The sequence below is a fragment of the Anolis carolinensis genome, chromosome 1, assembly GCF_035594765.1.
Source record: "Anolis carolinensis isolate JA03-04 chromosome 1, rAnoCar3.1.pri, whole genome shotgun sequence".
NCBI lineage: Eukaryota > Metazoa > Chordata > Lepidosauria > Squamata > Dactyloidae > Anolis > Anolis carolinensis.
In genome coordinates, this window is record NC_085841.1 from 339,878,373 (window position 1) to 339,905,926 (window position 27,554).

The 27,554-nt window shown below is 38.5% G+C and overlaps 2 protein-coding genes across 7 annotated transcripts in view; one reads left to right on the forward strand and one right to left on the reverse strand.

The window, feature by feature from the left end:
* Positions 1-8,134, reverse strand: part of efcab11 (EF-hand calcium binding domain 11) — a 93,066-nt gene extending 84,932 nt beyond the window's left edge. Inside the window, exons 1-4 of one of the 6 annotated variants that reach the window (XM_062968398.1) lie at positions 7,858-8,109; positions 3,434-3,529; positions 2,005-2,050; positions 380-481 (exon numbers count right to left, since the gene is read on the reverse strand). In XM_062968398.1, the coding sequence (XP_062824468.1) occupies positions 380-481; positions 2,005-2,050; positions 3,434-3,460 (175 nt within the window). In that variant the 5' untranslated portion in view covers positions 3,461-3,529; positions 7,858-8,109. Of the gene's footprint in view, positions 1-379; positions 482-2,004; positions 2,051-3,433; positions 3,530-7,857 lie in introns of all 6 variants that reach the window. The other 5 variants (XM_062968395.1, XM_062968396.1, XM_062968399.1 and 2 more) reach the window with 5 other exon arrangements.
* A 60-nt stretch (positions 8,135-8,194) lies between these two features.
* Positions 8,195-27,554, forward strand: part of tdp1 (tyrosyl-DNA phosphodiesterase 1) — a 29,009-nt gene continuing 9,649 nt past the window's right edge. Inside the window, exons 1-13 of the mRNA XM_003214413.4 lie at positions 8,195-9,468; positions 10,845-10,888; positions 12,316-12,371; positions 14,107-14,203; positions 15,157-15,191; positions 18,636-18,728; positions 19,037-19,207; positions 19,724-19,802; positions 20,799-20,984; positions 22,288-22,336; positions 22,739-22,805; positions 24,569-24,676; positions 25,000-25,102. Of these exons, the coding sequence (XP_003214461.2) occupies positions 8,928-9,468; positions 10,845-10,888; positions 12,316-12,371; positions 14,107-14,203; positions 15,157-15,191; positions 18,636-18,728; positions 19,037-19,207; positions 19,724-19,802; positions 20,799-20,984; positions 22,288-22,336; positions 22,739-22,805; positions 24,569-24,676; positions 25,000-25,102 (1,629 nt within the window). The 5' untranslated portion in view covers positions 8,195-8,927. The remainder of the gene's footprint in view (positions 9,469-10,844; positions 10,889-12,315; positions 12,372-14,106; positions 14,204-15,156; positions 15,192-18,635; positions 18,729-19,036; positions 19,208-19,723; positions 19,803-20,798; positions 20,985-22,287; positions 22,337-22,738; positions 22,806-24,568; positions 24,677-24,999; positions 25,103-27,554) is intronic.

Sequence of the window (27,554 nt, forward strand, 5' to 3'; positions counted from 1 at the left end):
GAGTACAAATTTTCCTCATTATTTCTTAGAATGTCTCAGGTGCACTAGATCTCCCTGATATGCATGGCTTTACTTTAATAATATAATGCAATAACCTTTTACTAATCATTGATTATATGTATTATTACTGTAATTTTCAGCTTTGAGCCATCTTTGTTTTCAATCTAATTTTGAAGTTCAAGTGTGAAAGTGGGTTCAAAAATGTCTTTTGATTGTACGGTCTACGAGGTAGACTTGCTGTATGTTATACTAAATATCTGTAGTCATAGTATTAATAACACGAAAGAACTTCGTATACAATCTTGAGTTCCTCAAAAGAATGGAACAATTAATGTGTAACAAACAAATTACCAGTAAGGAGACTGGACTAAAAACTTACATTGTCTGTCAAAAGCAGTGAATAGCTGTCTTACTTCATTATGGTAAAAATGGTCAGACTTCTTTCTACTCATAAATTTGTGAAATTCTTCAAGTGAGATACCTAAAAGATTTAAAATAGGTATATATAAACAAAACACACCACTGCTCCTAATACTTATAACTCAAACATTATTAAGGCTTTGTCTAATGCTCTGAATAAAATTAAACTGTCATGATAGTGACATGGTAAACAAGGTTTTAAGATCAATTCAGGGGGTGCTATGGTTTTTAACTTTGAATATGTTTTAATGGTTTTTAACTGGGTATTTTTAATGCTGTTTATATTTAATCCTGTTTTAATGTTTGCATATTTGTATATTTTAAATTGTTATCCTAATGCTTTTATGTTAAGCCGCTTTGAGTCTCCTTCGGGAGAGATAAAGGAGGGTATAAATACAATAATAATCTTGACACTGGTAACTCAGTATATACTTGTTCAACTTTTAGATAAAGTTAAATGATTCAACTCACAAGCCGGTGCTTTTAGTTTCAGGAGTGCTAGATAGAATTGAAAATTTTATATTCTGATTATATGGTGAACAGATGACAAGAATAAAGTTCTACAACATATTTTCTTCTAGTTAATTTACTCCAGGCTTTCTTAGCTGAATGTTTATGAATAGATTTACACTGTATGAAATCAAATGAAAACTATTCCTCCTGCTTGCTGCCTCCAGTGAACTTGCAAAATCTTCCCCAAAGAGATGGGAGACCAACAGGATCAGACTGGAGGTAGACTCTGCAATAAAAATAGTGTCCTTCTGCGTGAGAGGAAGTCTCTTTTGTGGTCCCCAGGTACCTATTGACAATGCTGAGCTGTATACCACTTTCATTCTCCTCAGAGATATAATCTCCAACAGTAAAAAAGAAAGATACCAAATAGTGAAAACTGTGTTAGTTTTAAATATCCTAGGCCTCAAAACATTCTTGAAGTTGTGAGAGTTGAGGAAAATCTGTCCTTTCAGTAAGACAGACTTCAAGTCATAATAAGGCTTGATATACAAAGGCCCTACCACTCGACCAACAGGCAATAATCCAGAGCAATACATCCTCCCTCTTGGATTAAAAACGTATTATCATGCTTAATTGTTTTTTAAAATGTAACACCTCTCTTTAATAGATTTAGTGTTATTTATAACTTCAAAATCTTATCAAATTACATTCTTACTTTCATGACTCCATGTTGTACAATTTGCATTAGGTCTTAAAATGATGTGGTATTCAGTTTCAACTTTTTACATCTTCTGAGATAGAGGCACCTAGTGGAGCTTAACATTACTGGCACTGTTCCCAGATCCAGCCCTCCCTCCCCTCGCAAACTGAAAGGACAGTTGAATAAGAACACTATTCGCTGTCTATTCAATCTTGCTGGGTGGTATAACATTTGCAGATACAAGGCTCATCCTTTGATCCAGCAGTCTCTTGGGCTCAATTTAATGTTAGATTCTCTGACTGTACAACTGGGTCAATAGAAGCAGAAACTGTGACGCAACCCATGACACAACTCCCTTTCAAATTTTGTCAAGTTAAAGTTTTAAAGATCTCATGACAGATAAGAGTGAACACCTGATGCATGCATAATACCTGACTGATTTTGCTTCACAGAGGCCATGACTGAATTCACTTCCGCCTAAAATTTAAACAAAAAATTAAAACATCAGGGTATGTTACAATATATTTTCTTGTACTTTATGCTGTATTTTTCTACCTGTTTCTGTAAAACTATCAGGATATTCTCAAACATAATATGCATTAATCCAAATGTTTACTCCAGACATAGGAAAATTAAGGCATGATCCAAGCATTGTTGAGCACTTTGAAATACCATTGATTTCAACGGAAGAGAGAAGTACATGCTTAAATCTCTCGCACTGAGATAAATAATACTTCAAAGTGCTCAACTTGGTATATTTCCAGAAATACATACTAAAGTTGCATAAGCATAAGTCTAAGTGTCTTCTAAAGACTATCAATTTTCCAGTTAGGCAAAGTGCTGCCCACAAGCCACATGAAGCTTCCTAGGGCCATTTGCATGGCCTCCATAGTCCCACTGAAGTCATTTTTGAATAATGGAATACACTCCAGGATGTGTGAGTAGCATTTCCACATTTGGAGATCCCCGTAGGTCCCCAGGTGACAAAAATATTTTAACTGCCCCAAAATGCACACTAAGAAATGTGGAGTGCATCTTCACCATATTTCATAGGGCAATTGGGTCGATTCTGGCTAAGGAAATGCCGTTTTTGAAATTCAAAGCACGGCGAAAGTGCCCCCATGCTACCTAGAGGCATTTGGGGCAATTGGGGGGAGGAGCAGCAGGAAGGGCTCTCCTAGGAAACAAATATTGACACCTTGCCTTCCACAGCTGACCACCTTTGGCCTAATTGTAATTATATGAAGCAAAGAAAAATTCTCCTGTACCTAATTCTGAAGAAAATATATTTTTAATGCCCTGAGAAATAATGAAATTGAAAATAGGAGGCACTTCATCAAGATACCTGCACTAGCTTATGATTTATTCATTTGTTTATTTGTTTCTTTAGTTAATTTTCCCACTTTCTTCTTGCACAAGGCCCATTTATTTTCTTCTAAAGTTGTTTGAAACATCATACTTTCAAAAGAGCAACACAAGCCAAACATACAATTTTAGTTTTGGCCTCAATCAATAGTTTTCTTAACTGTTTCTCTATTTCTTACTGAGTCATTTATTATACATTTTAAAGAAGGCACCATATCTAGTACTTTTAATCACAGAATGAAAATCCATAATGCCATGGAAGATATAATATGCCACTGATATTCTAAGAGTGTATTTTAGAATCTAATTGACAACATATCAAATGTTATAGTGCTGGTTCTTTAATTATATATTAGACATATAGTTTGGAAAATTGTACTTTGAAAACTTCATTTCCATTTCTACATTATATAACCTGTTAACTGTTTTATGAATAGCATTCAGCACATTTAAAATGCTTGCCTATCCTCATAAGAAGTGAATAAAACATTGTACCTTGGAAGGCTTATAGCCAAAAAGCATCACGACAGCAACCTTGTAGTCCTCTCTGTTTAAATATCCTTTCTTATCTTCATCACAAGCCTCAAACACCTAAAGAAAATAAAGAGTGAAGCAAGACTGAATACTTAATAAATACTTAATTCTCTATAAATTTTAAATGTCACAAGTAATGGCCTGAATGATTCTGCACACTTTACAAAAGAATTCACCATCCATGCAGGTCTGTGACACCAAAACATTCCTTTAATACAAATTAATAACATACATTTTATTATAATAATAATAATAATTTCTTCCCTGCCTCTCCCTGCGGCTCAAGATGGATTTTAACACAACATTTGAATGATGAAAACTAGGACATGCTCTGCCAAACAGCATCAGAGTGGTAAAAGGTACTAATGAGGAAAAACATACCAGCTGCAAGAGAGTGCAGTAGCTTGCTTTTGCCTGAGCCTACTTAGAAAGGCAAAAATTTGCAGCTGTTGTAGTAAACTGAGGACAAAGGCAGAAGAGAGAGGAGGAAAGCAAAACTGAGATATTTTAACAGCAGTTGAAAAAAGTCAGGAAGACAGAAAATTAATTGGAACTTTACCTGCCAAACAGGGGCAGTTGGTGGGTATGTGGCAATAGACAGCTTTTTGCCTTTAAACTTTGACGCTGTTGCCACTGTTGGAGAAAGGCAGAGCTTTGAAAAAGGAAGGCTGAGAGGGGACATGGTAGCCATGTTTAAATATTTGTAAGGATGTCACATTGAGAAGAACGGGACATTTTTCTGCTGCTCTGGAGACTAGGGCATAATGGAGCAATGGATTCAAGTGCAGGGAAAGAGATTCCACCTAAACATTAGAAAGAACTTCCTGATAGTGAGATGTTTGGCAGAGGGACATGCTGCTTTGGCATACGGTGGAGTCTTGTCCCATGGAGGTTTTCAAAGCAATGACTGAGTGGCATTCTCTTTTGAGTGCTTTGGTTGTGTATTTCTGCATGGCAAAGCGTTGGACTGGATAGCCATGGGGGCCTCTTCCAACTCTATTGATTCTAACTCAGTCATGGGCAAACTTTGGCCCTCCAGGTGTTTTGAACTTCAACTGCCACAATTCCTAACAGCCAGTTGAAATCCGAAATACCTGTAGGGCCAAAGTTTGCCTATGCCTGTTCTAAGTGGTAATAAGCTGACAGTCCAAATGTTTATCAGTGGGAGATATAAAATGTGCTCATGTTAAGTGCCTTGCACCCAAGCAAAGCATAACAAGACAAATAATACTGACGCCATCCCACCGTATCTCCCTCCACATACGTGAGTCTTCCAACTCTGGAATCATAGGATCATAGAGTTGGAAAAGACCCCAAGGGCCATCATTCCAGCCCCATCCTGCCAGGCAGGATCATACCATCAAAGCATTTCTAAAATATGGGTATTGGGTGGCAACCTGTGCTTGACGGGGTCGCACTCCCCCTGAAGGCGCAGGTCCGCAGCTTGGGGGTCCTCCTGGATTCGGGGCTGACGCTTGAGGCTCAGGTGTCGGCCGTGGCCGGGAGGGCCTTTGCACAATTAAAACTTGTGCGCCAGCTGTGATCATACCTCGAGAAGTCTGATCTGACCATGGTGGTCCATGCCTTAGACTGGACTATTGCAATGCGCTCTACGTGGGGCTGCCTTTGAAGGCGGCCCAGAAATTACAACTAGTACAACGTTCGGCAGCCAGGCTTTTAACTGGAGCGAATTACAGGGCACGTTCAATGCCTCTGTTTAAGGAGCTCCACTGGCTGCCATTTATTTTCCGGGCCCAATTCAAGGTGCAGGTTATCACCTACAAAGCCCTAAACGGTTTGGGACCCACCTACCTTAGAGACCGCATCTCCCTCTATGAACCCACACGTTCTCTTCGCTCGTCGGGGCAGGCCCTTCTCTCGCTCCCACCACCCTCACAGTCACAGTTGGTGGGGACGAGAGAGAGGGCCTTCTCCGTCGTGGCCCCCCGGCTTTGGAACTCGCTACCTAGAGAGATCAGGCAGGCCCCTACCCTCCTCTCTTTCCGGAAGAGCTTAAAAACCTGACTCTTCCAAAAGGCCTTCGATGTTTAATTGTTGCTGGATTAATCTATCTGTCCATTCCATAATAGTCCCATTGTTGTTGTCTTGCCATTTTATACCGCACTTTATTGTCCATTCAACTGTGAAATTTCCTTCCCCATTTCGTAACACTCTGCACTTTGCCTGGGATCTATGATTTAGTCTCCTGTTTTTAACACTGTATCCTGCTTGTTGATTTTAATGATTGTTTTTATTGATGTTGATGTTTTTTTACTGGGATAATTGTTTTATTGCTTTGTTATTGTTATTTGTTTGTTTTATCGGGCCAGGCCCCTTGTAAGCCGCCCCGAGTCCCTTCGGGGAGATGGGGCGGGGTATAAAAATAAAGTTATTATTATTATTATTATTATTATCATTATTATTATATGGTCATTCAAGTTTTGCTTAAAGCCTTCCAGAGGAGGACACTCACTGGACTCCGAGGAGGCAGCCTATTGCACTGTCCAAGAGCTCTTACCACTAGGAAGGAAGTCCTTCCTAATGTTCAGGTGGAATCTTTCTTTCTGCAGTTTGAACCCACTGCTTCTAGTCTCCAGAGCAGCCAAGCCTGTAATCAAGGGAGTGGTTTAGGGGTTCAAACCACCCCTGAAATTTTTCAGGTAAAAAAAAACCTGGTTTACTCATGAAGTTTTACTGGTTAACCAAATCCCCATGCCAAGTATATGAGAAGGAAACATTAGTGTCCCTCCAGAACTGCAAGTATTATCTCAACCTAATTTTGATTATTCACACTATCATTAGCTACTTTTCTACCAATTTAGATTGCAATAGCAGCAATAGCTGACATAGTGGAAGCTGCCAAAATGTGGTAGCAGCCAGTAAGCAAAGCCAAAGGTGTGGAACAGGGCGGGGGATTTGACCTGGATAGCAGGTGGAAACTGAGGAAACTGGGGAAACGGAGGTATCTACCACTGATTCATCTAATCCAGTGGTTCTCAATCTCTGGGTCCCCACGTTTTGGCCTTCAACTCCCAGAAATCCTAACAGCTGGTAACCTGGCTGGGATTCTGGGAGTTGTAGGCCAAAACACCTGGGGATCCACAGGTTGAGAACTACCAATCTAACCCAAGCCCTTCCAAAGAAATCATGGAACAAGAACAAAGAGAAGAAGTTGTTTAATTGTTATACCTTGGAATTTATATGACATTGAACTGTTTCTGATGACCCAAAGAAAGCCCAATTAGTGCAAAATCAAAGGACTCCATTGCCAGGATATGTATTTCCTCTGAATAAGAAGAGGCATCTAAGATTGCAACCCACATGGTTCAGCGAATTCCTCTGGTTAGCCTATTCATTTCATGTATAAGGTGCACTCTGTAAGTATGGTGTGGTGTTTGGAGAAGAAGTCGGGGGTAAAGATGCTCATTGGAAGTTTGGTGCATTGGTTACTAAACCATTTCTGCGATGGAAAGATGCAATAGACGTCTTCAATAGACACCAAAAAACTGAGTACCATCACAATAACTTGTGCTTGGCTGAAATTTTCTTGCTAATTCACAGTGGAAAAAGTCTTGATGTAAGCCGTCATCATGATAAAGGAAATAAGAAGAAAGCAGAAGAAAACAGAAAGAAACTTCTGCCAATTGTGGAAACTATTGTCCTTTGTCAGGAGACACTGACCTAAAAAGTCATCTGGGAGGGGAGGGGGGAATTCAACCCCTCTTGAATTTTTCTGGCTACGGGTCTGACAGCAGCAGAAACCAAGTTTTCCCCCTCCTCAATGGGATAGTCTTTCAGATATTTAAACAGGGCCATCATGCCCCCTCTCTACCCTCTTTTCTTCAGGCTGAATATAACCAGCTCCTTGCAGGGCTTGGCTTTTAGGCCTTTGCCCATTTGCAGATGAAGGCACACAATAATGAAGTCCCACTCTAATATCCACTATGTCAGACTACACAGAGAAGACACTGAACTCCACAAGCATGTAGACAATTTCAACAAAAAGGAGGAAACCATGAAAATGAATAGTATTTTAAAAAACTAAAAAAAACCCCAGTATTTTAAAAACCATCTAAAATCAGGACAGTAAATAAAGAACAACACTCAGAAAATAGGGAATTCCAGATAGAAAACCATCAGGGCCAGCCAAGCAGGAAGCAGCCAGGCATTGAAGCTGCAAGGCTTTTCAATGCTAATCAAGGTGATTAATTGTAACATTCAGACATGAGTTCTGTCTCCCACCCTGGACCTTCCACAGATATATAAACCCCTCTTGCCTAGTTTCCAACAAAACTCACAACCTCTGAGGATGCCTGCCATAGATGTGGGCTAAATGTCAGGAGAGAATGCTTCAGGAACATGGCCATACAGCCCGGAAAACTCACAGCAACCCAAGTCCCACGTTAATAGTAGTCTTGCCTTCTCCCATTGCTTCCTTTGAGACCGATCCCTGCCGCCCGCCTCTGGCATTTCAAGCGCGGCGCTCATTCCCGGTAACACGACTCCCTCCAACCAGGTCTAAGCTACCCCTAGCAACCGTTTCACTTCCGCTCAACTTCCTCTTAGCAACCAAACCTGCTGCGCTCATTGGCCGGAGAACAGTTAGGGACCGGGAACGAACGCGAAAGCGCGTCTGGCCCCGCCCAGCCCAGCTTTCACGGCAAGCCCATTGGACCCCGGGAAGCGTCAATCATGGTTTCTGGAAGCGCGCAGGTTTCCTCCGGAAAAGGAAGTTGGCCTCGTTAGCACCGCCTATTCTTGCCTCCTTTTGCGTGTCTTTCCAGGTTTCTCAAACAGAAGGCGGTAAAGAGAGAATGGAAGAGAGTTTTTTTTCTCCTTAAGGCGGGCTGAGGAGAAGCAGGGAGTTTCCCACGACTCCTTTTCCTTCCTTTTTGCGAAAATGAGGGGTTGAGGAGGGAGCCTTTTAGAGAGCGCTGCACTCCCACTCAGGAGACTGCTATCCTTCCAGCTGTTTTCGTTTTCAGCCATTTTCATTGCCTCTCCTCCATTCATTTGTGCATTTATGCTTGCTATTTATTTCGGAAGGAAAGGGCCAAATACATTGGTCAAGTATAGTTACTTTTTGTGGTAGTGGTGTTGCCATTTTACTTCTCTGAAGACCCTTTAAGAACCTTTTAAGATCATTTCAACTCCCAGAATTAAACTGTTGACCAATCTAGCTGGGGCTTCTGGGAGTTGAAGTCCAAAACTTGGAGGACCAAAGGTTGGGAAGCGTTGCAGGCTCATGGGTGGCCTTGCCCTCTGAAGTGTAAATATCAGTATTTAAATGTGAAATAGGGAAGGAAACGAGCAAGTCCAGGGAGTCACCTGTCCTTTGGGTGTTTTGAGAGGCACCCTTGTAAAAATTTAATGAAGATTGGTTAATAGAGAGGTTGGCAAATTAATTTCCAGACAACCTTCTTGCTACTTCATCCATAAATTTCCTCACTTTAACATGTCTCAAGATAGTGAGCATGGGAAATGGACAGTCTCTAGCAGCGATGAGAGTGCTGGTGAGCAAGAAGATGGGGAAAAGCCCTCCACTTCTTTGCCGCAGCAAACTGGCCAAGGCAAGGGAAGTGAGCCCTCTTACCCTTGTTCAGAGGCCAGGAAAACCGCGCTCAAGAGAAAGATGTCCCCTTTGAAGCATCCAGATGGGAGTTTTCCTCAGGAAATGGCTCTGGCCCTAAAGCAGAAGCTTCCTCCAGAAGGACAGGATTGGTGCCTTTCAAGTAGCGAGGATGAGGATGATACTAAAGGTCAGAAGGGGAAAGGAGATGCGGCAGCCGGCGCCAGGCCGAAAGAACACAGTCCTGCTCCAAAGGAGCAACGAGGAGGGACTCACAAGTCTCTCCAGAGCCAGGAGTCTTCACAGCCATCTGAAAAAGTGCAGGACACTTGGGATCTGTTGAATGGGGAAAACCCTTTCAGATTCTTCCTCACAAAAGTTAAAGGGATCGACTCCAAATACAATTTGGGAGCCCTCCACATAAAAGGTGAGAAATATCAAGATAGGAGTTTATCCATAGTGGTCAAAAGTACTGGATGCTCAATTTTTCCCACTAAAAGTTTTTGGTAGCTATTATTGGTAACTGTAACTGTAAAAGTAATGCATACTTGTAATATCTATGGCAGTGCTTCTCAAACTCTGCTCTTCTGAGTGTTTTGGACTTCAGCTCCCAGAAATCCCAGCCAGTTTATCAACTGTTAGGAACTGTGGGAACGGAAGTCCAAAACATCTGGAGGAGTACAGTTTGATAAATATTGATCTATGGCAGGCATCCTCAAACCGTGTCCCTCCAGCTGTTTTGGCCTCCAATTCCCAGAAGCCCTAGCCAGCTTGTTCAACAGTCATGAATTCTAGGAGTTGAACTTCTGGAGGGCTAGAGTTTGAAGATGCCTGATCTATGATGTCTGTGACTTGTCTTATTTGTCACATTTATATTTTGTCCTTTCTGCCGTGAGTTGATCTTTTCATCCTGTTTTTACTCACACAACAGCTCTGTGGGGAAAGTCAACCTGAGAAAGTGTTGTAGGTTTTATAGTCTGATAGGTTTGAACATGTACCTCTGCGTCCCATTCACATAACCCCAAAACGACACTGGTTCTTCTTTTTTTCATAATTTAAATATTTTTATGTGATGTAAAAGGAATTGAAGATTCTTAATTAGCGTATAACCTTCTATATGGTCAGCAAAAGTTGAGCTAATACAGAATACCTAACAGCACCTCAGCTGTGGTGACAGCCACATATTTGAACTGTATGTGTGTGTCTGTGTTTATAAAGATGCTTATTTAATTATAGGCCACTTTGTTTAATTTTAGACAAGCAGTTGAAACTTTTTTGACTTGCCTAGTTTTTAGGTTTTTTAGTTATATGTACACTGGCTGTTTTAAAAGAATCGGCGCTGTCAGCTTTTAATTTTGTAGTGCTCCTATATTTTTAAAAGTTTTAAAATTTGTTTTCAGTTTTGAAAGTCACCTTGGCCATCCTTTCTGGACTAAACCCAAAATAATTTCAGAAATACATGTTTTGATGCAACTTCATATAAACTGAGTGCTGAAGCATGAGTTTGTTCTTTTCTTTCCCTCTTCTAGTACGTCCACACCTAACATTAAGTGTTAGTTATGATATCTAAAGAAGCTACATCAAAAATTATATTTATAACTTGGGTTGTTCAGACCATAATTTAAAGTTTAAATCAACTACAGTTTATTTTAGTTCAGATTAAATAACAAGATACAATTAGTTTCTGGCCTCAGTAGCTTTAGTGTTGACTTTTAGATGATTCAAAAACTGTTAGATACATATTGTTAAAATAGATACATATGTTAAAAATGTGTTTATATTTTTTCCTAATTTTTATCACAGATATTTTGTCTCCTCTCTTTGGAACCCTGGTATCTTCTGCTCAGGTGAATTTGCATGGTCATTTAAAAAAAATGTAATATAGTATTGCATATTATTGTCAGAACTGTGAGAACACATGAAAGAGTCTTCTGGTGATGCATAACATTTTAGGTAGTTCTGATAACATTAAAAGAAATATCTCTGCTTAGAACAGCCAAAATATCACAAAATAGAAATGACCTTACAAAACGATGACTTCTGGGAAACTCAAATGGTAATTAAAAGCATTGCGCCAATAAGATATCTGGCTATGTTCCAAAGACATTATTTCATGTTCTTAAAGAATGAGTAAAACTGTTCTGTTATTCACATACTTATATATTTATCTGGTGTATGTGTCTGTATGTATGGGGATGTTTGATTTCCTCTGAGCAGTTATGTACAGGTACACGCACAGCCCATTTTTCTCCAACGTAGCCCCTCTTGCTAGAGTAGAAACTTAAACCAGAAATTTCTTTATCCTCCTAAACAAGTCAGGATTTCATTAAGCCAGATCAACCACTTGTGTAGGATCATTGCTTTTTATGGCCCTTATAAACCAAGATCACCAACTTGAACATTTTGTTAATAAAATATGACTTTCCTGAGTCAGAGGTCTGGAAGGTTTAGGCTGGAAACCACTTTAAATGTAGCTTTCTCCCTTTTGCTCCACCATTCCTACAATCCACAAATATCAGCTGTATTTAATCTGATTCCTTGGAACAGAAAGTGGCATTATTTCACTTCCATTTTCACTTATAGTAATGTGATCTATGGGGAAATTGGTCCTGCTCTCTCTGCAATTGTCCACTCCTGGCTTTAGTTTGTTAATCCTACCAAAATATGATAGGAGTGAACAGGCTATGTGTGTTAGCACACAGCTCATTCACAAACTAGAATTACCTGGTTTAGAGTCCTATACAAACACAGTCCTGCTTGCCTTGTTGGATTGAATTTGTGTTAATTCCTCTAATTCCTTGAAAATACATGGTTTTGGCTACATTTTTGTATGCTTCAATTCAACTCTGATGTGGCAGTTAGAATTAAGTTAACTTATTCTTGTATGTAACAACACACTAACTCTAGGTAACAGGTAATTCTATCCAGGTGAGTGACAGTCTAGAAACCATGGCCCTTCCAGTCTCTATTCAACTGGTTTGCTTGTATTCTGGATAACCATAGAAAGGTAAACTCTTCATCTGACTTGCATTTGTCCACTTGATAGGAAGCACTTTACACAGTACATATTCATACCCTAATGCAGATATCATTGCTCTAATCAGGACATAACCAACTTTCTAAGATGTTGAAAGATAGCATTCTAATGGAATTGGGAGATGTCAGGTAGCATTAATCAGCAAATATAACACAGCAATTACTGCTTTGTTGAAAAAGTATTCATCCTCCAAACACATACATTTCTAATTATGTTTTTCTTCTCTCCATGACCAAGTTTAATTACTGCATAGATTTGGGATGGCTTGTCAAACAATATCCAAAGGAATTCAGGTATGTGTTTTTAGTAATTCTCAATCTTATTCTTGATGTTCATTTGAATGAACAAAAAGGTTTTTTACAATTTGTATTTCTGATTTACATTTCCTAGTTTACTGTTGCCATTGGTATAATGTGGATAAACATATATTAATTGTAACTGCTTTATAAGGTAGAAAAAGGGGATACTGAAGTTCAACTTACTTGATACTTCAGGTGCTTTGCCATGTTATTTAATCTGATATTTCTCCCACCAGTTTATTTGAACATTTATACTATCCACGTGATATAACAAATGCTCACTTCTGAGATTTTTTTCTCTTTCATGTTGCCTCTTACATTCATGATAGAAGCTATGTTCTTTATAACAGAAGTAAAAGACTCGCCAAGGACTGCATGACCTGGCAAAAAAGTTAGCAAAATATTGTTTCTGGCATTATACCTTCTTTCATTGTCTCATCATAGGGTTTTTATGGTTAAAAAGACATTCAAAAGAGATTTATTGTGCTTCTTTCAGTGCAATACTAAAAGCTGTGGTGCCATTGCCATTGTCTCTGAAGCCCCATCTGCACTGATCATTTAATGTAGTTCAAGGCTAGCTTCAAACCGCAGTAATGAGACAACGAACTCCCACAAAAGGAAGCAAAAGGAAGCCCTTGATTGCATATCAGCACTCTGTGGTGTGTGCAACCACCATCAGGCCTCAAACTGGTTCCAGGATTTCATATGGAATCATTTGCACAGTGAAACTACTTTCTTCAATACCATTTTGAAATTGGTCAGTAAAGATGTGCCCTGAGAAGTCCTCCAACAGTGTCACCCTCCTGCTGCTGTCCAGTCACTGTTTGGCAGATTATTATTAACTTCATTTGTACCCTGCAATTCTGCCTGTGGGGACTCAAGGAGGTTAACAATCCCAAACTAGACAAGTTTAAAAAGTGCAATGCAAAAGTTTAAAAAATTAAATAGTAACAAGTATGATAAAATCAGAATTAAAATACAGTAAATACACTTAAAATGGCATTTAAAACTCATAGCTCCCCCATCCCACCTAACCTCCCCAAAGCCTGCCCCTTACCCTCCCCTAAATGCCTGTTGACAGAAGAAGGTCTTGGTCTGCCTGCTTCTCAGCAAAACCCTATCTGACATGTGAGACTCTTACCAGCAGCATCCTATCATACTTATGATAGGATAGTTCTTGACTCATAAGAGCACATAATTCCATTACTGAAGAAAAAAGATGCTATAGTGCAGGCATGGGCAAACTTAGGCCCTCCAGGTGTTTTGAACTTCAACTCCCACAATTCCTAACATTCCTAACCGGCTGTTAGGAAGTCCAAAACACCTGGAGAGCCCAAGTTTGCCCATGCCTGCTATAGTGAGATGACTAGTACTGCTGTTTACTAAATTTCAGTCTAGGGTGCAATGTTCTACATATATTAGGTTTTGTGAGCATAACTAATAGTTGTTATTTCACCTGGGAGAAAAAGTGAAGAAGTTTATTGTCTGGACTTTACTTCTGCCAGCATTGGCATTGAATGTTGGCCTCACAAATATATAGGGTTTTTTTAGGGTTTTGAGGAGTTTTTATACATATAGAATTAAAGATACATTTGAATAAACAATGTGGGACCAATACATAGAATGATAACATGCTGTCAAGATAATTAAGATAGTTCTACTAAAGATAAAAGTTTGTGCAAACGTAGTCATAGCTGAATTTTTCTAATGAAATACTCTCTGTTCTTAGAGAGAAACCTTTACTAATTGTTCACGGAGAGAAACGGGAATCCAAAGCAGAACTGCAGGAAGAAGGAAGCCTTTATGACAATGTCCGCTTGTGCCAGGTAATTCTTTGTTTTCCCTAAACTGACAAAATATGAGGCATTCCGAATTGCAGTTCACCAATAATATTATACAGAGAATATAGCATTTCTGATAAGGCTATTTTTAATCAGAAAATATTTTTAGTTTATTTGATTCATTTTGAAAAGGTATTTGGAAGTTGATTGGAAACTCCATTGCAGATTTCATAGTAGGCTGCGATCTGAACAAAAACTTCTTCACATGCTTGTTCTCATGCCAAGTTCCTATTTGTTAGTCTGAACTGCTGCTATGTTCTGAACATTATCCCTATATTCATCAGCATGCATATAAATCCCCACATGCATATGCTGCCAGGTGCATTCTCTTACCCTCTATGCACTACATGCTCCAATTCAGCAGAGAGCATAAAGAGAAACATTATTTTTCCTTATCACATTTTTCTGTGGGAACCTTCTTGTCCCCTCATTGTGGATCATCATCTGTGTAATCCTCAGTTTGAAAACCAGTTTCCAGTTTTCATTATTATGATACTTAGGGCTTTCTCCAAGCAGAAGGTCTATCCAAATAGGTAAGAACAAAATATCTGGTAGTTTTTTTTGTTTCTACTAGTGTAAAGATTTACACAGTACTAGGAGTACGTATTATACATTTCTAGTGCTTTTGCTTGGACTATGAATGCATTTAATTGTAATCTGTTTATTAATACATATCAGAAATGATATGTTTTTCCTCATTGTTTATGTTTATTGCCAATAGGAAATGGTAAATGGTGAGCAGAATTTCTGTAGTACTGTAACTTTGAATTTGAAGATGAGACAGACATAGTTTGGGTGAAAAATGCTGTTGTGCAATTTGTGTTGAGGCCACCAGGGAGCAGTAAGCGAAAGCAAAGCAGAAAATGGTTTTGCATTTTATTTCTAAAAGAAAATAACAGTTTAATAAATTCATTTACTGAAAATCTTTTTTATTGTAGGCAAAACTGGATATTGCGTTTGGAACCCACCACACGTAAGTAATTTGATATCTGAGGAAAGATTTTAAAAATACTGTATTCTTTTTTCTGTAACATCAAGAGCTAAAGATAATTCAGAATATGGTCTAGTACATGCAGATATCAACTGCTTCTGTTAGTTAGGCTCCAAAGAAATAAAATTTCAGTATAAATGTCAAAATGGTCATTGATATCCTCCTTTTTCTTTAGACAGCCTCACACAGGATGTTTTTATGGGGAATTTTACTGAAAGGAGATGCAGAAAAACCACTTCACGCTCAAAATACATCATGTGTCAGATACTATGCAAACCAATGAAACTTGCAATAACTTGTAGTCGGCTCAAGTTGATTCTATTTAGTTCTATTATATTTGACAAAATACATATAATGTTAAAGGGCAAATATTCTGATTACAAAAGCGCTGAAAATTAGCGATTTGATGCATTCACTTCTCTGTTCTCTTGTTGCCACTTGAGTTAACTTGCAGAAAAACCCACAATAGTTAGCAAACTAAGGTTCCAAACTCTATATTATGTTTCTAATCTGGGGCAATAAATAACAGGCTCACACCAGGTTAATATATTTATCACAGAGGAACAATGTCGGGTGCTGTGCTGTCGCACCTGCCAAGGGGATGCTGACAAATTTCACTCTTCCAAATATTCCCTTTTTCCACTGCAATATCTATGAAATGTTTGTATGTAAAGCAGCACTATGTGGCCATTCCTTCCCTGCCTGTGGAACACATCATTGGCTTACACTTTGCATCTCATTATGTTGCTGTTCAGTTCTTTGTAATTTCAACGATGCGTTCTACAATTCTCATTTTTATTAGAAATAGTATTTAAGTAGTGAATACTAAGGTTCTAAATTAAGAATTGCTTTCCCTTTTGAACTTCATTACTTCAGAATTCTTATTTGTAATTCATTTTTCAGTATCACTTTCTAAAGCAACTTGCCATATAACATAGAACAGAGACAGAGACAAACGCAAAGGCAATTTAAACCTTCTCCAGCTTCCAGCTTCCTGAGGATATGCTTGATTCCGGCCACAGGGGGAGCAGCTGCTTCATCATCCACTGTGACAGCAACTTCCTCATTCCAACGGCAGCTGAATGATTTCGGCTTCTCAGGAAAGAAAGCAAATGCAACATCACATGCTTTCTGTTCAGTATTCTACTGCAATTCACTTAATGAAGATTGAAAAGTTAAATGACACAGGAAATGTGAAATACATGCAAACAGAAAATAATAGCTGTTGGACCCAGTTTACAAATTGGATCCTCTATTTTTAGTGGATAGTCATATTATTTTTAAAATTCTATCTAAATCAAGGCAGTTTTTTATTTATCATGTCAGAAGCGAACCGAGGGTACAGTTGTATTTAGAAACACAAACAAAGTTAAAAACTTGGCATTATGCTAAATGTCTTTTAACCAGTAGCTGGCCACTTGGAGTGCCTCTGGTGTTACGATAGAAGGTCCTCCATTGTGCATGTGGCAGGGATCAGACTGCATTGTAATAGGTGGCCTGTGGTTTGCTCTTCTCCACGCATGTCATGAACTCCACTTTGTGGCCCCATTTCTTAAAGTTAGTTCTGCTTCTCATGGTGCCAGAGCGCAGTCTGTTCAGCACCCAGTCTTCTGTGCGCCCGGGGGTGTGGAATCTCTCATTTGGTATCAGCCATGGCTTGAGGTTCCGGGTTTTAGCTAGCCACTTTTGGACTCTCACTTGCTGAGGTGCTCCTGCAAGTTCTTGCGAGTATCTCTTAAGGTGTGCTTTTCACCTTAAGAACAGACAAGCATCTTGACCTCTGAGGATTACCTGGGAAGGAATCCCACTGGAGCATTGCAGCACAACAAAATACTTGGGAGTTACCCTGGACCATGCTCTGATTTTCAAGAAACACTGCTTGACTATCAAGCAAAAAGTGGGCACTATTAATAATATCATACGAAAGCTGACTGACACAACCTGGAGATCACAACCAGACACAGTGAAGACATTTGTCCTTGCATTTTGCTGCTCTGCTGCTGAATACACATGCCCAGTGTGGAACACATCTCACCATGTTAAAACAGTGGATGTGGCTCTTAATGAGATATGCTGTATTATCACAGGGTATCTACGCCCCACACCACTGGAGAAATTATACTGTTTAGCCGGTATTGCACCATTTGACATCTGCCGGGAAGTAGCAGCCAATAATGAAAGAACCAAGCCAGTAACATCTCCAGTTCAGATATCAGCCAGGACAGCAACGCCTTAAATCAAGGAATAGTTTTCTAAGATCAAGGCAGATGAATAGTGCATATTTTAAAACTAACATATATACACATCTCTTAAAATTAATAGGCAACAATTAGATTTCAGATTAAAAAGTGCCTCTGGGAGTTGGCCACATGCAGTATGTGGAGTACACTTTCCCTACCTTGTTCTATATTATCTAGAATCTACATTTTCTAGATAGTGGTCTAGAAAACTGTTTTGACCCATTGGGGGCATCGTGTTTTTGAAGATGTAAACACATAATTTTATCTCTTTCAAGCAGGGAAAGTTTGGGTAAATACTAGGTTTAGGTGTTCATTGCCACATTTTGGCAGCAGATCACATATGTTTTGCCCCCTCTATTTTTTCATAGGAATGCACACCAAAAAAAGCACTTCAGGACTCCATGCAGGTTGCATTTTGCCCATCGCATCTGCTGTCATTGTATCCCCAAGTTTAGCATCCACTGCGCTAAGTGTTTCTATTCTCCATTTTTATAGCCTATTCAGAAGGTTAGCATAGTTGATGAAAAGCCCAGGAAAATCTCAAAGGTTGCACTTTCTCTGATTATTTTAACTAGGTCATAAAAACAGTTTTTATTTTAAACCTAAGCCAAAATACAGACTGATAGATCTGGAGATATACTGCATACTCATGTATACATTTTAGTCAAAAATTGACTCAATAAACCTGGGTCAACTTATCCATGTGTCAGTATAAGTAATGTGCCTTAACTCTCATCAAAAGGGGAACCATTTATATGAGTAGATCAGTAAAAGGTGAGAAGTTAATCTGTCCTGAGAGAATTTTTAAAAAGCACTGAACCACTCCAGTTGCTTGATCCTCCTTTGAGGGAAAGCACCAAAGAGCTGCCACTGCTGCCATTTTCGTACCCAGATCTGAAAAAGGGCAGAAGCAGTGCCACAATGGAAACAGTAGAGAGAGTTGAATGCCAATGAATACCAAGTACTATAGGCTATTTTTCAGAGGAAGGGATTGGCAAAAGAACCTGTGAGAATTCCATAGGAAAACTCTAGAAAATTAAAGAGGTCTCCATAAGGCAGTAGGTGAGTTGAATACGCATAAAAATTTATGTGTGAAATTCTCACAAATAAGCAAAATGTACAGTTGGAACTTTTGGTGTATTCAATTATGTCTTCATGTAATACTTATGGCTGTTTTTTAATAAAGGAAAATGATGTTATTGCATTATGAAGAAGGCCTTCGAGTGGTGATACATACCTCAAATCTTATTGCTGATGATTGGTACCAGAAAACGCAAGGGTAAGAATTATATATCTTAAAATAAGACAATATTCAGCTAGCCACACATTGCTTAATTCTCACTTGTATTTCTGGGGTGTTTTTTTTTTTTATCCACCACCCCCTACTTAACGACACAGGAAATATTCCTGATTTCATTGTGGTAAGAAGGATGAGTGCATCAGATATATGGTGAGGGAAGAATAGGAAGGATATTGGAAATCAGTAATAGCAACAGAAGATGTTAAATCTCTTGCTTTGATTAGCTGAAAGAAATATTGGAAAATATTAATCAAGGTTGCCTTTTCAAGTGTGTTTTAATCTTCTAGGATATGGCTAAGTCCTCTATATCCAAGACTCCCACCTGGAGCATCTGCATCTGATGGTGAATCCCATACAATGTTCAAGTCTGACCTAATAAGCTATTTGATGTCTTACAAGTCTCCTGCTCTCGGTAAATGGGCTGAAACAATTAAGCAACATGATTTCTCAGAGACAAGGTACTTGCTTTGAAATACTTCTTCAGAAACTACTATTATTATTTTTATTTAGTTTTTCTTATGTAGGTATACTGTTACTGTGATCCGCCCCGAGTCCCTCTGTGGAGATGGTGGTGGGATACAAATAATGTTTATTATTATTATTATTATTATTATTATTATTATTACTATTACATTACATATTGAAGTTGGTATGGACAGAGTGCTAGAGATGCCTGATTGTCTGATCATTGCTATAAAGGTGACATTTTTTTTTTTGCATTCTCAGAACATACAAGAAATAGAAATAAAGTGTAAGTCTTTAATGAAAGGCAATTGCTTTTTTCTGAAAATAATTTTATCTTCAATAATTTTATTTTCAAGTGTTAAACTATTTCATTTGGACTGTAGGCTATAGTGTCTTTAAGATTTCCTTCTTCCTTCTAATGTTCAACAAGAATGCACTTGGGTGAAAACATACTGATTTATTTTTGTCTTGCATACATACATTCAATGTATGTCCTTTTTTTTTGGTAGGGTATATCTTCTTGGCTCAACTCCAGGTCGATACCAAAACAGTGACAAAGAGAAATGGGGTCATCTTAGACTTAAAAAGGTATTGGATTTTTGTGTCACTTGTCTTTTTTTTTTTTGGCTTTCTTGGCTTTATTTCTGATTCTGATAGAATCAGAAAATTGAAAGGGACCTCAGAAAGTATATGACGCAATCTGAATATGGTAAGTCTATCGTTGGAAGATTTTGTAATAGCTGATCATCTATACTTTGCTTAAAACTAATAAAAAGAGAGTTTTCTGGTCTTGAAGCTCATATATGCAGGAGGTTATTTCAGATGTTTAGTAAAATTCATTTCCTATGAATCCATTTGTTCAGGGCCTGGATAGTTGGATTCATAGGAATCCAGAAACCCTGGACAAAAAAAGAGGATAAACATATGCATAATCTTCAACTTTTCCTCAAAGGAATTAGTATCTAGGATGGTCTTTTCCTAAGCCTCTTCCTTTACTTCCCAATTCTTTTATAGCAGTAGAATCCATTCAGAAGAAAAAGAGGTGGCTTGAACCCTAATATATTTAATTTTTATTCAATATTCAATATTTATACAATACCTATATAATATTTAGGGTAAGGATTATCTTTCGTTGGGAAGATTTGAAGTATTATTGTCATTATTTCTTACTGGCCTCTCCTCGTGGCTCGAAGCAGGTTACAGAACAATTAAAACACATCAACATTGTAAAAATACCACAAATACACATATTAAAATTTATTTCTATAAAAGATACATATTTTAAAGATATCAGTTTATAATGTACATAGAGTCCCACCCCTCCCATTTAAACTATTCTGATGAAGTTTTCTTTCTATTGAATAAAGTGAAGGAAATTGTTCATAGTTTTAAAGAAAAAACTGTAAAGATTTAGAACATGGGACTCAGATAAATCTATTCATCGTCTGGAGATTAAAAGAATTGTTGAATTAGTATCTACTGTCTGTGATCAGAAGCAGCAATCTCTATGAAAGATGGAACATTGTTCTGTTCAGGTTCAAGTAATAACATTTGGTTGCTGTTGTTTAATTTATCTCTAAACAGCTGTTGAAAGACCATGTGATGCAAGTATCTGATCAGGATTCATGGCCTGTAATAGGACAGTTCTCTAGCATTGGATCAATGGGTGCCGATCAGTCCAAGTGGTTGTGTTCAGAATTCAGAGACAGTTTGACCTCTCTTGGAAATGACACGAAGGCTCTAACAAATCGTGACATCCCCATTCACTTGGTACTGTGTTTCTTATATGTTTTTATTTAAGAAAATATGTGTGAGCGTAAGTACTGCTGTTGCCATGTTCAAGCTAAAACATATTTTTAGAGCTAAACACGGAGCATACTTTTGGGCATTTCTGTGTCACTAAAAAGACATTTTGAGGCAAACTTATTGGAACACTTTTGAAAAATTGTTTTGATTTCAGATGTGTTGGAAAAACTTTGCAACCCCTAGAAGCAATTAAAAAATGGAAAATTGTTCTGGAGAGTCCCAGGGCTGCATTTAGCCCACCCTGGTTTGAAAAATATGTTACAATAGTTCTACTCCTGTTTGCAACTGTGGTTCCAGAAAGTGCCATTATGGGACTCCTGTTCAGCCTCATGAGTACTGGGTTCAGTCATTAGGAGTTGGGCCCCATCGGTATTATGCTAATAATGCTCAGCTCTACTTCTACGCATAAGAATCAGTTAAGGCAGAAGCTGGAACAATGCCTGAATGTTGTCATGTGATGGTAGAGGGCCAGTAAACTGAAGCTGAATTACACTAAGATGGGGCATTTGGGGATTGCTGGTTTTCAGGTTTGGGAATTGGGAAAGCTATATACCAAGGATTCGATTGCACTCTCAATAACAGAGCGGATGTGTGGGTAGAACAGGCATGGGCAAACTTTGGTCTTCCAGGTGTTTTGGATTTCATCTTCCACAATTCCTAACAGCCTAGTGGCTGTTAGGAGTTGTGGGAGTTGAAGTCCAAAACACCTGGAGGGTCAAAGTTTGCCCATGCCTGGGCTAGAAGTACCTGCGGCTCAATTTTTGTCACTCGATGCCCAAGTGGACTCTGCCTTGCATTGAATGATCTGACAGCCAAAGCCATAGGAACCACTCCAAAATCAAGGCAAACTGAAACTTTTTATTAAAGTGTTCAGGCTTAATTAATTCAATCCAATTTATACATGTGCTGTGGTTGGCATTATTTTAAGTTGTTTTAACAGGAATATTTTATGTCTTTTAAAATTAATTGTGGGTTATCTGCTGTTTTCATTCATTTTGTTGTAAGCCTCCTCGAGATCCTTAGCTATAGAGCAGGGCACAGTTACAGGGAGGCTTTGCACTCTTTAAAAGGTGAATTGCTAGTCCCAGAGGTTTCTAGAAGAAGGAGCCCCTTTTCTCCCACCCATAAAAAATACTGTTCATGGGTAACTTGCCCATCCCTGAGCAAAAACTTCCTGTGATTAGCGAATTGCATTCAAGTCGATATAACTCCCTGCTGAGGTGCATTTACTATTTTGTCTATTTGTTATTACATGTTTTTCATTTAGGTTTATCCAACTGTGGAGAATGTAAGACAGAGTTTAGAAGGTTATCCAGGTAAAAAGACATACATTCTAATGTATTAGTGGAATATTATTTATTAGACTAAACAAGCACTTTCTTGGAAATAGTTTCTAAATGTCTTCTGGTGTTCAGAGTTTTCAAAAATCATTTATTTGATCTTGGAACAAGAGACACCCGGTGGCTCATGCATGAGAATTAATCGGTTGCACTCAGCCTATAGAGAATTCTTTTAAAAGGCTGAAACGTGAATCACTTGTGAAAATCCTTTCAAAAATTGTTCTTTCTTTGTTGTGATGGGAAGAGTGTTGGATTTTTTCTTGCAGTGGAAATGTTGTGATTAGAAAGTGAGTGATTCGCCTCTCAATTGTTTAGTAACATACAATTTCAATTGCACTTAATTATAAGTAAATAATTAATCATTTTTTTCTTTTAAAGCTGGAGGCTCCCTTCCTTACAGTATAGAAACTGCAAAGAAACAGCTTTGGCTGCATGCTTATTTTCAGTAAGTGAAACAATGTATTCGTATTTAAGAAAAGCCTAACGTATTTATTTAGCCTTAAATATTTAACCTTAAGGGCTAACATATTTACTATGACATTACATACTGGACATCATTTTTTCAAAATCAACTAGATTTGTAACAAGTGATAACTGTACAGATTTTACATGATGATCAGATAAACTTTAGAATGTTTATTTTAAAAAAAACTCATTTAAATGTTGCATTTCCAAAAATTGAAATGTTCTTTCCATTTTATTGTGTGCCAAGATCCTGAATTGAAAAATGTGTAGCCCAACGGATAGATCATGTGTCAAGTCATTCCACAGAGACAGAGAGCCGTAGTCTTCCTATTATATATTAACTTTGGAAAGACATTACTTGAATCTTTTGAATCTGATCTGGGCAGAATAGAAGTGCAAAAATGAAATCATATTGTGTGCATCATGTTCATTATCATTTTTTAAAAAATTCGTATCCCACTTTTTTCCTGAAGGGAACCCAGAGAAATTGAAATAATGAATTAAAACAAAAATGTATAAATTAAGGATTAGGTCCAGACTATTTGCAAAATTGCATCTCCATTTACCAACCAGCTCGAGTACTGTGATCTGCAGAGGAGGCCCCACAAACATGGCTGGTGGGAACGAGAGAGAAGGCCTTCTCTGTGATCACTCCCTGCCTTTAGAACTCCCTTCCAAAAGAAGTAAAAACTGCCCTCTCCTCGCCTTTAAAAAGTTGCTAAAAACACATCTTTGCACCCCAACATACGGAGAGGAGGAAAACTAATATGTCTTGACATATAATCTTGTCTAGATATATTAAACCTGTCTAAATACTGGAATTGATTTCATGCCAGTTAGTTATGGGTAATCGTTTTATTTTAATCAAGGTATTAGCTGTTTTAAATTTTTATCCTGTTTGAATCCATAATATGTGACTATGCTTGGGTGGTCTAGTTTTATTTTTTGGATAATTGCTATTTGGTATTAAGTTCTAGCAATGGTTGTTTTCTTTGTTGACCTATTTTTTGACACTTTATTTTGATGTAATTTGTTCATATGATTCATATGTGCTGGAAACCACCCTGAGTCCCTACTAAAGATTAGTAGTAGTAGTAGTAAAATTAAAACACAAATTCAAGTGTTTTCTCTTTCACCTGTTTTCCCTTACATCATGCTATACCGGTATTTGCAGCATTTAGGAAAAGGGGGAGGGGTATGCTAGAATGGGGGAAATCAAAAACCCTGATGTGTTTACACTGTTCTCTGTGTCCCCTCTTTGGATTCTGACCAGCTATTATGGGCATTTTCTGATTGAAATTTATTTCATCTATGCATGGTTAGTGTGTTGAGTCCAAAAGTCATCAGTAAGCCAACAATTCTGTAGCCTTCACAGAATTGATCAAACATGCCTTTGCCATTTCACACTATTCAACAAAGCTTCCAAATGATGCCCCTTATATTAAAAAGACAAAATCAGAAATTGCTTTTGGGATTTTTTAAGATAGAATTTTTAAGCCATGATTGGTTGAATTCGGAGATACAGAAACCATGGATACGGACGGTACTGTGGAGCATTGTTGGGGCTTGTACTTTAAGAATTATTTGCAGGTTGCGCTTTGTACAGTATGGAGGAGGACTAGAACAAAGTTGAAAATGGTCCTTTGAAAAAACCTAATTCTTTCCATGGCTACCACATGTGAGCAATATGAGTTTACAAGAATATTAGATATGGGTTAAGCACCACTTCTTTTTTATCTTAAGCAAATGGTCGGCTGAAACATCAGGACGTAGCCGTGCAATGCCACACATTAAGACTTACATGAGAGCATCTCCAGACTTCCAGAAGATTGCATGGTTTCTAGTTACAAGGTAAGTCTTTTTATCCTTTTTGCCCAGTAACGCTACTTCTGTAATCTTTATGTCCTCCATGTTGTTTGGTGAGCCACCAACACTCTTTGGCAAAGAAAGCTAAAGACCTTGTAAAATTACAACTCACATGATTTTATAGATTTGAGCCATGGCAGTTCAAATAATGTCAGACGACATTAATCCTACTGTGTAGACGCACCTATTATTTTGGCAGGAAAACCAAAACACTGAATTCCCCAAAAGCACTTTATAACTTTGCTGTGGACACACCTGAGTGCAGGGTTTCTCCAACTAACAGAACTACAATTTCCCCCTCTCTTTAGTGCCAATCTTTCCAAGGCTGCTTGGGGAGCTTTTGAAAAAAAAGGCACCCAGCTGATGATCCGGTCCTATGAGCTGGGAGTTCTCTTTCTTCCATCGGAATTTGTAAGTTCGTTAAATCCATTTTCATGTTTTGTTAATGCAGTCATAAATTGTTTTATTTATTTGCTTTGCAAGAAAATAAGCTTTAGTGAGAAAACAGATTTCTTTTGTGGAAGACAGCAGAAAAATTAGCTTTTTTCTATACACTTTTTATTTCTACACTTTTTAATCAACTTTTACTATTATTAGTGAAAGCAAAACAGTCATAAAGACGATAGTCTAAAGTTTGGTGTTAGAAATGGCAGCATTTCGTCTGGGTTCAAAATAAATGCTGAGAAAAGATTGACCTTAATGCTTTTTCAAACATTTCCAGTAGATATACATATTTCATATTTCTTTGAGGGTAGTATTCAGGGAGGAGAATCATATTTCTAGTGGAGTGTTCTTTTACTGGAATTTCTGACTTATCTTGTTGGATCTTACATCAAATGCCACATTTCAGCCTCACCCAGTATATAAGGGTCGAAATTAGAACATTTTGTGGTAAGAATCATTCCATTCAAAAGCTGTCTTATTTTGTCTTGATATATCAGAGACAACCTGCTTTGTCTTGGTATCACTTTGTACAACTAAAAATAAATTTTAGAGTCCAGATTCCTGCAGTATGAGCTCACAAAGAATACAAAAGCATTCGTTCCTGCTTTTTACCTCTAAAAATGTGGGTCTCCATAGAGCAGTAACTCTTGGCAGGTTAAAGTGTTCTTTTATTTAAGGACACTTAATGTCGTGACACAGCCGCCTCTTAGAAAGCCACACACCTAAAGGAAAGTTCTTAAATGTTTATTAAATAATATTTTAAACTCAGAAACACGTAACTGCAGTGTTTCTCTTCAAACGTAAACGTTTTAGTTCAAAATGAGTCAAAAGCAAGAACAAAAGGTTAAACCGGATTATCTGGCTTGATAATCCGCATCAATTGTACCAGAACTGATGCCACTCAATGCTGTGGCGCAAAGGGCTGGAGAAGAGCAAAACACTCCCAAAAGGCAGCAAGCAGAATCGTAGTCGAAGCCAGGCCGAGTTTCAAAAACCAAAGGGACCAAACCGGAGATGCCAAGCCAGGAGCAAGCACAGACGAAGGTCAAGGAGCCGGACCGGGTTCAGGAGCCAGGAAAGCCGAAGTCGGAGCACCAAAGCAGGGACGCCAACGCAAACGCCGAACTGGAAATGCTGGAACAGAAATGCCAAGGCAAACACCAAACTGGAAGCGCTGGAGCAGAAACGCCAAGGCAAACGCTGAACTGGAAACGCTAGATCAGAAACGCCAAACTGGAAACGCCGAACTGGAAACGTCGTCAAGAGCCGAACAGGAGTCAGAAGCCAGGAACACCGAAGCAGGATTCAAACCGGATTATCAGGAAGCTGTACAGCCAGGACCCAAGGAGAACAGGCAGTGACAAAGCAATGTCCCCAAAACGACACCTTGCCTTCTGCAAGGCAATAGTTCTTCAAACTCTACTTTTAACTTACTCGTCGGAGTTCGATGCTGATGAGACCTCTGCCCTTTCCTCATCAATCACAGCTGATCTTGATCTTGTTAGTGGACCTTGCCTCCCATCCCTCCAGCCTCTCCATCTCTGTTTAAGACTTAGATCTCCCCATGTCCCAGAAGTATGAGAGGCTTGCCAATCCCCTGATGCAGCCCCATGGGCTGGCTCATCATCCACATTAACTTGAGTCCAGTCAGCATTCTCCATCTCACTCCCAGACCCATAATTCCCAGAGAATTCCTCAAAAGTCTCCTCATCGGTGGGAGCAGTGAGTATATCCCGGATCTTTTTCCTTTCTCTTTCCTCATCCGACTCCTGCTCTTGAGTAGACCTTTTAGTTCCTCTACCCTCTGCGAAATCATCATCTAGCATGGACTCCTCATCACTAGAAAACCTATAAAATGTCTCATCCTCTGAAGGAGCCATAAGTATTTCCCGGACCCACTTTACTTGTTGTTCTTCATCAAGCACCTGCTCTCTATTAGCCCTTTTTCTCCTTCTAGCTGTTTCACCTATAGAACCATTACTGCCCTTTGGCCCAGCTATAACACTTAAATTGATTTAATTTTTTTTATTCCTGAAATTAATTTTCTGTGATGCATTCATTAGAAAACAAAATAAATAAGAAGAAAAATGAGAAAATGAAGAATAGAAGCAAAACAGTCTACAATGAACCTGTTATAAGGCTGTGATATTGGGTTAGCCAAAAGGAGAAGAGGATTTGTGTAAACATGAAAAATATGTTCATGGCTTCAGTGGAATAATAAGGAGCAGGCTAGATAAAAATATAAGCAATTAAAGATGGGGATGAGAGTCAAAATTCCCTTGCTCTTTTTATGTAGCTAATGTTTTTCAAAAAAAAATGTACATTTTGAAGCAGTATGTGGCAGGTTGGTGAATAGTTTTTTAATGAGACAAAACGCACCCCTTGTTATGGAATTATCGAATAATAGAGTTGGACAAGA